General features: G+C 43.2%; 1 protein-coding gene across 1 annotated transcript in view; it reads left to right on the top strand.

Moving 5' to 3' along the window:
• LOC125918391 (ATP-binding cassette sub-family A member 13-like) overlaps window positions 1–9,834 on the top strand; it is an 11,979-nt gene extending 2,145 nt beyond the window's left edge. Inside the window, exons 2-3 of the mRNA XM_049624391.1 lie at window positions 1,442–6,226; window positions 7,969–9,834. Of these exons, the coding sequence (XP_049480348.1) occupies window positions 1,442–6,226; window positions 7,969–9,784 (6,601 nt within the window). The 3' untranslated portion in view covers window positions 9,785–9,834. The remainder of the gene's footprint in view (window positions 1–1,441; window positions 6,227–7,968) is intronic.
• Window positions 9,835–11,646: the final 1,812 nt, after the last annotated feature.

Raw genomic sequence — 11,646 nt, 5'->3', positions numbered from 1 at the left:
ATATAAATTATATGATATATAAATATATGTAAATAAATATATAATATATATTATATAGATAATATAAATATATATAATTTGCATAATATATAAATAATACATATTATAATAAATATATTATAATATATATTATATATTGTAATAAATATAAATATGAATATAATAAGATATAGATATAAATATACATAAATAAATATTTATATAAATATAAATATATTTATAAATATAAATTTGTATAGATATATAAATCTAGATATAGATATAAATATAAATCATATAAATATATATAAAGTGGACAGGTAGCTCCTGAGTTAATGGAAGTTAGTACATTTCCCAAGTGAGGACTTCTATTTATTTATTTATTTATATTTATTGAAAAACATTTTTAATGTTTATTCATTCATTTATTTATGTAAAAATATTTAATGTTTATTTTTGAGGTAGAGACAGAGTATGAGAGGGGGGATGGGCAGAGAGAGAGGGAGACACAGAATCCGAAGCAGGCTCCAGGCTCCGAGCTGTCAGCACAGAGCCTGACACAGGGCTAGAACTCAGGAACTGTAAGATCATGACCTGAGCCGAAGTTGGACGCTTAATCGACTGAGCCACCCAGGTACCCCTGACTTTTATTTCAATGTTTATTGATTTTTGAGAGAGAGAGACAGCATGAGTGGAGAAGGGGCAGAGAGAGAGAGGGCGACACAGAATCCAAAGCAGCCTCCAGGGTCTGTCAGCACAGAGCCTGACATGGGGCTCGAACTCATGGACCGCGAGATCATGACCTGAGCTGAAGTCAGACGCTTAACCAACTGAGCCACCCAGGCTCCAAGTGTGGATTTCTCTTGCGAGTGTGGACTTTGTCATAACCCCCGAGTTGCTCCATTGCGAATTCCTTGCATTTTACAAGTTAACCCCTGGAGAGAAAGTACACTATCTAAATTAATGAGTTTCTAATAGTGGGAAGTGCCAGCATTGTTTAACGAACACTGGAATTGCTTCTGGAACGGGTAATTCCAACAGTCGTCCGTCCATAAATCATAGGGGGAGGTTTCTGACACACTCTGCCATTTGGACTCCGCCTACAGCCAAGACATTGTGAGACACAATAAGGAATCAAAACCCGAGATTTTTCCAGCATACACAGCAAACTTACCTTGAACAATCCTACATGTGAAATCGTGGAGTAAAGTAACTTAAAATCCATTGTTGTTGGTGCAGGAAGCAGATTTTAAGCTAAACACATGTATGTGCATTTTGGATTTGTAAAACACTTCCAACGCTCACATTAATTTAATTCCCTACATTGTGTGGTAAATCCTTCATTTATGTTTTAGTCTAAATAAGTCTGAGTATTACCCTGAAAAGTTGATAAATTGAATTCGTCTTGAATTTATTTATTAATTTATTTTTGGATACTGAAACAATTCCGCTAATCTTTTAGGATCTTGAATTCCTCCAAGGAACTTCTCCTGATGGAAAAGAGATTGCACTCCCCGGAGGACGAGCAAATGCACTTTTTTTTATCGCTGGTGGGATTTCTGGAGAAATTATTGCCTAATCCTTTCGACTCGCCCCGGGTTCCCAAATCCCGTGACCGCCCATCTCCCACCGAGATTCTTCTGAACACAAGCCATTTGTGGGTAAATCATTCAAGAAGTTTAGAGAGAGACCCATCTGCTCTTGATACTCAGAAACTTCTGGAACTTGGCAAAGCAGTGATCGCAAGAGCACAAGCTCTTGAACGTCTCTGGACAGAGAAGGAATCAAATGATATTTTGAGATTTATGGAATTAGTACTTTCTGAAATGAATCCCAAGCTCCTGGAGTTGTGGACGGATGGCATTTCAAAAGGAGAAAGAGACAAACTGGAGACCTTGACTACAGGTCTTAACTTTTCTGTTCCAGAAGACGAGAGGGTCCTTAGCAAAAGCTTTAACTTTTCTCAGTTGTTCCATTCAGATTGGCCTCCATTACCATCTGTGAAAATGGACTTTGTACCTTTATGTGAAACGGTCCTAAGCAGCCTCTATGAATTCGGATTTCTGAGGCAGGGCCAAGTCTCCGAGGCTCTGGACGTAGTCTGCGCTTTACGGAACCTGTCTGAGCGTTTCTCAGTCTTTCCTGAACCCGAAAAACAAGAAGTTGCTAAAATCTTGACTCAGCTCTATCTCAGCGTCTTCCAGGACAAAGATTCAGCTTTGCTTCTGCAGATTTATTCTTCCTGGTTCCAATCCATGTCTGAATTCTTGAGCATTCAGGGCACAGACTCTTTGCTACCCTCCCTTGCACAAATCTCAAAACACATTTTGGATATCATAAAGCAATTTCATTTCCAGAACATCAGTGAATCATTTGCATTTTTATATGAGACAACAGGGGTTCTCGAGGGAATTTCAGAGGGATCTTATTGTCAGCAGTTGCTTTCATTTTTTAACTACTTGGAACTTCAGGCCCAATCCCTGGTGTCTGCACAGGGCCCCGAATTGGAAGTGATTCATGCTACGTTGACAGGTCTCAAACAGCTGCTCGTGGCCAATGAGGATTTCCGTATTTCTTTCTTTCAGTACATGAGCCAGTTCTTCAACGGATCAGTAGAAGCCCTTTTGGGTAATGAATGCTTTGCTTTGGATAGTAAAAACGTTTCTTCCGTGAATTATTCAACACACAGAGGGTCTTCATTTATTCTTCCGTGGGCACAAATTCTTTCCAACCTGTCCGCGAATGGCAGTGTGTTCAATGAGTTAATGGCTGTTCGCTGCACCGTCTCGTGGCTCCAAATGTGGACTGATATCTGGGGAAGCATATCTCAGATATTCAAGTTTGGTGTGAATATTTTCACTCCTCTTCACGATGGCCTCACTCAGCTTCTGGATGAATTGGAAGGTGATGTGAAAGTTTCTAAAAGCTGCCAACGAATGTTTCCTACCCACCACCCCGCCAGACTCATACTGAATTTGTTTAAAAATGTAACCCAAGCTGATGGCTTTCATGATTGGGATGAGTTTTTGAGTCTCAGGGATCTTTGGGTAGTAGTGGGTGATGCCTTAGTTAGTGTAAAGTCACTTAACCCCGACCAAGTAGAGAAATCCCTTTTCACCATGGAGACTGCCCTGAGTCAGCTAAAGACATTTCCATTAAACACAAATGCCAGCAGAGAGTTTTTATATTCTCTGCTTGACGTTTTCATGGAGTTAAGCGATACCTCAGAATACATCGACAGAGACGTACAATTGTTAAATCACTTTCTTTCAAATAACCTCACAAATCATGGAGTGAAGTTTGAAAGTGTCATCAACGAGCTAAGAGAAACAATGTTATTGCTTAGAAATGTGTCACGTGACCAAGATTTATTGTCCTGTGCCAATATTTTCCAAAATGTTACCGAGTTTATTTTGGAAGATGGCTTATTACATGTAAATATCTCACAGAGGACATTACATATTCTGGCCGTGTTAAATTCCACATTTTCCTCCGAGGACACAATCAGCAGACGGAAGGGGTGTGTTGCATGGGTAGATATCATGAACCATCTGTACATGATGTATAACTCCAGTGTTTCACAAGGTTATCCTCGGGGTATTTGGAAGAGTTTCAGAGATGTAGAGAACAAAATTAACTCTACATTGAAGCTTGTTACTGGGATGCTGAATATAAAGGACTCTCATTGTTCGTTCAACACGTCAGATCCAGATTGCGTGAATACTGTATTGAAAAATGTAACTGATTTCCTAAATGTGATACTCACTGAAGTCTTTGAAGAGGAAAAGGTACCTAAATTAGAGATTTTATTAACTCTTTTAAATGATTCCACAGACCAAGTAAGGATGATTATCAACAACTTGACAAGAGACTTTGATTTTGTACCTCAATCCCACTGGAAACGTTTTACTGGATTCGTTCTAAGACCCATAGAAATGTCAGATGACTTACCTAGTCAATTTAAAAATCTTTGGCTGCATTTAGTAGCTCTGGGGAAGGAAGTTCAGAAACTTATGAAGGCTATCTCCACTCACATCCTAGAAAGTGACTCCTCTTCTACATCTGAGAAGCTTTTCAACATATTTGCTACCAGTCTAAAAGAAAAGGATGTCAACAGCTTGGGCAATTCATTATATCAGTTAGCCAGTTACCTTGCCTTCAACTTCTCTTATGATCTCCAACATCCACCACAAATGAGTCCGCACAAAATCACGAAAGCTGTAGGACTTGGTATCCAACTGATGAGGGATGTGTTCAACTCCCTGACACCCTCAGTTCTTCACAACATTCCACGAGATGCAGGTAATAGTCAAGTGTTCAAGAAGGTAACTTCTCTCCTGCGTACCCTCAAGAAGCCAGACATAGACCTACTGGTCGACCAACTTGTACAAATGAGCGAAGCGCTAACGGATTTCTTTAAGAACGTCAGTAGATTGGGTCCTGGCCGTTTGGGGGCGAACCTGCTTGTTGGCTTGCTGGAAAAATTTGTGGACAGCTCACATTCTTGGAATGTCAATCACCTGCTCAAGCTCTCACGCCTGTTCCCGAAGGATGACGTTAACGCGGTGGTAGATGCCTACTACGTGCTTCCTCATGCTGTGAAGCTCCTGCAGAGAGGAGTTGACAAAAACATCACAGAAATCCTCGAGGATGTCTACAAGTTCACTGTCCTTCATGGCATCAGCATCTCAAATATCACCAAGGAAGACTTTGCTATTGTGATAAAAACTCTTTTGGACATGGTGGAGTTGATATCAGATAAACCAGCAATTCTTTCCGAGGCTTTAACATGCCTTCCTGTGGTTTGGTGCTGGAATCACACGACTTCTGGATCGAGGCAAGATCCCAAGGTAGAAGCCTGTAAATCCCACGAGCTCACGTCTTCTTCCTTTTATAGCAAAGTGGCCAGAGTACTCGACCTGCTCCACCTCTCTCCCGTGGGCGGAGGTTTACAATGTTCGGATGAAGGCTCACAGGAGGAGATTTCTAGGACGATGGTCTGTGTCATTCATGAACTAGTGGACTGGACTTCCATTTTTCTAGAGCTGTCCGAAGTCTTCCACGTTCAAACTTCACTTGTAAAAACCATGCGAGAATTTTGGCATAAAGTGTTACCGTTTGTCCCGTCTTCTGGAAATCAAAGCAACAGTGGCATCTCTGAACTTTGTCCCAGCGGCCCCCTAAAGCAAGTTGCTTCTCAGATCATAGCAACACTGAAAAGTGTTAGCTTTACAAAAGTTGCACCAGATGAAAAGATTCTTGATACACTAGCCAATTTAAGCAAGATCCTCAACATTAACGAAGGCACAGAGGCATCTGTTCAAAATAAGATTTCCTTAAATTTGGAAAGGATCATGAAATTGCTTTCTGGGGATCGGCACCTAGAAAATGGTGCCCATTCTGTAGACTCTCCATTTGTGATGTTTCTGGATGCTAACGTGACGGACAGTGGTTTAGAAGCACCACCAAGCTTTACTAAAACAAGTGACGCGACTTATAACTCTTCTTACTTTGAGGAACTGTGGCTTGAGGTTGAACAAATCATGACAGAGCTAAGCCACGACTTTCCTATCAGACACCTGCTTTCTGAAATTAACAAAGAAATTCAAATGATCAGTTCAGAGACTGTTCAAAACATAACTTTGCAACTTGCTCGTGTGTTTGAAAGCCTGGGGTCCTTGTCACTGAAGACATCAGAAATCATTGAAGATTTTCTATTGGGCATGAAAAACTGGCTCCATAAACGTGCGAACAAAGATGACTCCAGAATGATTAAGACATTATTTCTTCTGACAGCCAGTGAGAATGCAACTGATGATACAGCTCTGTGGATCAAAGATTTTGCTACCTTTTTGGGTTTTCTCAAAGCCATTTCTAGGGAAGGTGACCTCGATGTTGCCCATTTGACACAACTGCTAAGCCAAGAGCAGCTAACTAATTTGTCGCTCGTTCAATTCCTTTTTGAAAGTGTCCTAATTAATTCAATCAGTAAGTTAGCTGGGAGTTCTCTGGAGGCAGCCTCAAATTCGAGTGATACTGACCTTCAGATAACGAATTTCATTAACCTCACCTTGAACCAGACTCCTTCAGGAAATGGTGCAGGCATAATCCTCCCTCCACGAAGTGCAGTGGATTTCATGGAACAGCTTTTGCAAACGTTCTTCTCGTTTTTACTGGAGGAAAATTCTGAGAACAGACTATCTCTTCTGCTGAAGGCCTTCCACAAAGACATCGCTGCAGAGATGAGGTGAGTCTGCTTTTGCTTGGTATAGTAAATGCGGCTGTCACACGTTACAATCTGCTTTATTTCCTGAGCGTGTCAACATCAGTGACAGCATTTGTACCTACCACCTACGAGTCACCTTTGGCATGAATTTTGTCTTAAAGGACATTTTATTAAAGTTTCAAGCTGAGATAATTTTGATGATTGTCATCTAAGTAGGAAACACGTTATAGAAACCTAGCCCCTGGCAATTAATTGCTTATGCTTTCTTACATTCTTGGGTTATGAAAATAGTTATGAAATTCTATTTTATGTGGAACTTAAGCCCTATTTCTTATACATGTAGATGCATATACACGGTCATAATTGAATCGATGTATTAACTGTCTCATCACAAGTGAGGGGTTTAAATATTTTTATTCCAGTTGATCTCCTGTGATGTTTATATTTGGAATTGAGGACATTCTAAAACTTTAAATGCTTTTTTAAAGAGTTTATTTATTTTGAGAGAGAGAGAGGGAGAGAGAGAGAAAGAACGTGTGCACAATCAGGGGAGGGACAGAGAGAGAGAGAGAGAGAGAGAGAGAGAAAGAGAATCCCAAGCAGGCTCCACACTGTCAGCACAGAGCCTGACACAAGGCTCAAACCCCTTAACTGAGAGAGATCATGACCTAAACTGAAATCAAGAGTCATCGGATGCTCAACCGACTGAGCCACCCAGGCACCCCAAAATTCTAAAACTTTAAAACCGAGAGTCACGTTAAATTTTTTTCATATATCCTTTTTGTTTGTTTTGTTTTTGTTTTTGTTTTCATTCTATTCGAAGCTTGCCACTGAGAAGGCTGGAGGGAATTTCTAATTCATTCTGTGACGTCTGTGTCAGTCAGGGCTCAGCCACAGAAATCGAACCAGAACAAGGATTTAATTCAAGGATTGGCTTCTGTGCTTTCAGTGGCCAGCTAAGCAGGTGCAAAGTCACTAGAATGGGCCGTCCGGAAGGCACGCTTAGAAGCAGGCAGAATAGCATGGGGAGGAAATTACTGTCTGCAGGAGGGAGTCAAGGGTGAGGGGAGGTGACTGGCAGGCAGGGGCTATTTGGAGTTGCTAGGTCAGGGAAGTTTAATGCCCACCCTGAACACCCTCCAACCTCCCTGAACGCCCTCCAACCGAGAAGTCAGACCCCACCCCCGGGACGGTATTCTGTCTTACTGAGTCAGAGTTTACTCACCAGGGGCTTTAATTGCATCTGCAAAATCGCTTCCCAATGGCACCTGGGTTAGTGTTTATGCTGCAAACTGGCCACTTCCCTTTATCCTTCACTGTCATGAGGGAAGACACTGTGTCACTCATGGAGACCCACAGCTCATGGCAAAGAGATTCTTGGGCTGTCGCTCAGCCTAGCCACGCTGATGCATCACAGCCATCACCTATCTGAGCCATTTGCTAGGACTTTGAACGTTCGGGAAGATGTTCCCTCTTGCAGCGAGAGGCACTTCATTGATTTCACCTTCCTGTCTTTTCTAAAAAGCCAAAGTATGTGCCTTTTGAAGTGACTAGGTTTGAGGCATCCTGACGGGACTATGCATGACATTTCTCTACCCTTTTCATTATTTGGTGCCAAATAACGGCACCTTCTAGAAGGTGTGTTAGCATGTTGTCTTGCAGACTGTGTGATTCCCCCATGATGCTCCTGTACAGCCAAAATGTGACTCTAGGTTTTAATCTTCCCACGGCTGAACATGAAATTAAAACACATTTATTTATAGCTTTGTCCCAAAGGATAAAATTCTAGAAATTCTGTCACTGGATCAATTTCTTACCATCTTGAAAGACGACAGACTGATGAGCATTTTCTCAAGTTTAAAGGACGCTATACATCATCTCATCCAAAGGCCGTTTATTTTAGACAATGGACAATTTCATTTTGATATTCATCAAGGACTGAAGTTCATGAGAGATTTATTTAGTGCTCTTCCAAGGGAAACCTCGGGGACAAACAAGTCGGAAGATAATTTGGAGTTTCTTATGGTTGTGAGTCACTTGCTCCGCCACGGGAACAGTTCTGAAGACCTCTTCCAACTCAATCACGATCTCAGGTCAGCCCTTCAGCTTGTGAGAGAAACTTCCACAGAGCTAGCACGGCTCATGGACGTGCTCGCCCACTCTCCTCACAGGGGCTTCCATAACGTGTATCCCGCACTCCGAGAAGTCATACTTGCTAATCTCACTGGTCTGCTTTCCTTTATCAATAATTCATTCCCTCTAAGGAACAGGACAACGTTAGAAATGACCAAGAGATTCCTTGGTGTTCTCTCAAGAGCTGGTGGAGAAAGTGGTGCCCCGGAGCCCCTGTTGGAAATGACTGACACCGTGACCTTGCTGGTGAGGGACATTGCCGACATGAGAGATCTTGCCTCCTTGGTGAACTCCACCGTGGAACTGGTCAGGCTAGCCCAGAAGGTTTCCAGGAAGGTGGCCACTATTTTTGAAACCCATCTCATCTCTAGTGCCAATGACACCATGAAATTCTTTGACAGTCTCTATTCTGTTTTGCAACAAAGTGTTCGAAATGCTGTGAATGAAATAACCACTTTGAAAAACGTAGACCGTTTCCTATCTGAAAAGATAAACAACTTGTTGACGCCGTTTCTTGACTTGGCTTTTGGGATGACTGGGGTCACACGTAATATTTCACAAGACTCTGATATTGTCAACACGTCATCTAGCACATTCTCTCATGTGAACCAGTCCAAGGACTTTTCTGATATTTCGGAAGAAATTGCTGAATTTTTAACTTCCGTGAAAATCAATTTGGGGGCTATGGAGCTTCTTCTGGTAGCTTTTAATAACGCAACTCAAATATTCAGTATGGATTCTGTCAACCTATGGGAAGAAATTTTGGATTGCTTCGTTCCTATAAGTAGTATCATCAACCAGATAGACTTCTTGCACCCTCGTCCACTCCCCACTCATTGTTGCCCTCAAGGTACTAAATGGGAAAGAACCCAGGAAGTGATCCTGTTTTTGGATGAAATGCTATCACGAGACAGCACGGAAATAGGGACGTACTTGAGAATGGTGATTGATCTCACCTTGGAAGCTCTTTGGAGTAACTTAGAGAAGGATAACAGGTCTGTCTTTAATCTGTTGCTGACATTGGTTCAACATCCAGATGACCTTCTGAAAGCCATAGAGACAGCTGGGGAGGTCTCTGGTGGAACAGGTGATCTGAGCGAAGCTTTGTTTTCCAACGCATCTCTGATTCCGAATGTAACTCGTCAACAACTCGAGCAATCAGTCCAGATCGTGTTAAGGAGAATAGCTCTCTTGAGAAAAGAATTTCCCCTGAACAACTCTCAGTGGGTAGACTCCACGAGAACATTGTTCCAGCCCATCTTTGAGAGTTTTATTAATGCAGCCACTGGAAAGAATACCACATCGGGGAAAGAAGAGAGCATCGAGGAGGTGATGGCTGATTTTCCTTACATCCTCAAACCGCTATCAAGTTTCGAGAAGTACCTGAAGGAACTAATTGCATTGATGGAGTGCTGGCAAGAGGTCCCACTGATGGATCAAAGGTAAGAAAACGCCCGACTCACTTCCTTTTTGCCCCATTGCAGGAACTACAAAACAGGACTGCGCAGGAGTGACCTCAAACCAGGTTAAGTATGATTCTCGACTTAACTTGATAGCACGTTGGTGTCTGTCCAGTGTCTTCACGACCTGACCCATGATTTGGCATTCAAATATGCTTTGGGTTTATTAAACGCTGTGTGAAAGTACATGCTTTCATTTTCAACAGTAAAAACTTCTTCCATTCACTCGTCCCAGGCTAGGTACAGACACAGCTTTTCTCTTCATGTGCTCTGGCTGCCAAAGGTCATTACCATGTGACAGGCAAATGAGATTATAAGGCTATGCGCACCATGCAGAAAATCTTGTTTTCAGTTGTAACCATCCCTGGAAAGGGCCAGGAAGCCGTTGACTTCTTCCCTCTTTAAGGATTTTATTTTATTTTTTCATGTTTATGTATTTATCTATTTTTGAGAGAGAGAGAGAGAGTGAGAGCGGGGAAGGGGCAGAGAGAGAAGGGGACAGAGGATCCAAAGCGGGTTCTCCACCAACAGCATGATGCCGGGCTCAAACTCATGAACCATGAGGTCATGACCTGAGCTGAAGTTGGACCCTTAGCTGACTGAGCCACCCAGGGACCCCAAGGATTTTACTTTAAAGTAATCTCTACACCCAACGTGGGGCTCGAACTTAGAATCCCGAGATCAAGAGTCTCATGCTCTACCAACTGAGCCAACCAGGCTCCCCGGCTTCTTGCCTTTCTAGATTCAACCCAGCGCTATGGTTAATCCACTTCCAAGCAGTGCCTCTATCCCTGAGAGGCAGGTCAGGGGGGCCTTGCTCCCGTCCTGTTACTCATTATGTTCTGGAAGCTTCTGCTCCCTCAGGTTGGAGGATTTGTGCCCTGGGTAGTGCAGCCTCAGAGACTCTGCTTTGTCCCAGTCCGTCCTTCCTGTGTGTGATGGAACCGTGTGGATGGTCCCCAGTCCCTGCCTGTTCCTACCTTTCTCTTAGTCTCATGGAGAGATTGGAGGTGCCCTCAAACCCTCCCTCACTTGCCAGAGAGCTTGACCTGTTTCCTGCTGGTCCTGCTGCTATGGCCACGTTTTAGAGCTTGGAAGGGTTTCCTTGGTTAGTGAAATAGGGGCCTCCCGGCATGAAGGCCTGTCACTGCTTCAATATTTGCGTGCTGGCTTTGGAGGCCCTTGCCTCATCCTTGCGTTGGCTCTGGTCCCAGACTATGCTGAAGTGGACTTTTCAAGCTGCCCTGAAACTCTGTTTGAGCTGGGGGTGGTCCTGGCAAGCCCTCTTCTCCACCAACCCCAGTTTTCATCTGACGTTTCCCATTCTCCAGGGAGGGAATTTATCCCGAGACTGGAGACCAACTGGCTGTGAACTGGCTGTGTGGTCACCACTTTGTCAGTAGAGTCACAAGGCTGGGTTCCCAGCATCCCCCTGCTTGGTGATTACGTGCCTCTCTTCTCTCTGTTTTCACTCTTTCTAACATCGGCTTCTTCAATGGGGAAGACCTCAAGTGCCCCAAACAGGTAATCCCATTGGTCATGGGTTTGAGGTCTGACTTGCCTGACTTTTTTTTTTTTTAATTTTGAGAGAGAAAGAGAGCACAAGTGGGGGAGGAACAGAGAGAGACAGAGAGAGAGAGAGTCCCAAGCAGGCGCCATACGGCCAGTGCAGAGCCCGACACGGAGCTCAGTCCCACCAACCGTGAGATCATGACCTGAGCCGAAGTCAGATGCTCATGCTCAACTGGCTGAGCCACCCAGGCGTGCCTGGGGAAAGTAAATTTAAAACAAGATGCTGTAAAAACAGAGTTGCATTAAACTCCTCCCCCCCCCCCCCCCCCCCCCCCC

Source organism: Panthera uncia, unplaced genomic scaffold (assembly GCF_023721935.1).
Source record: "Panthera uncia isolate 11264 unplaced genomic scaffold, Puncia_PCG_1.0 HiC_scaffold_732, whole genome shotgun sequence".
NCBI lineage: Eukaryota > Metazoa > Chordata > Mammalia > Carnivora > Felidae > Panthera > Panthera uncia.
Note: the sequence above shows the minus strand (reverse complement) of the source record. Positions and strands in the feature narration are given on the sequence as shown.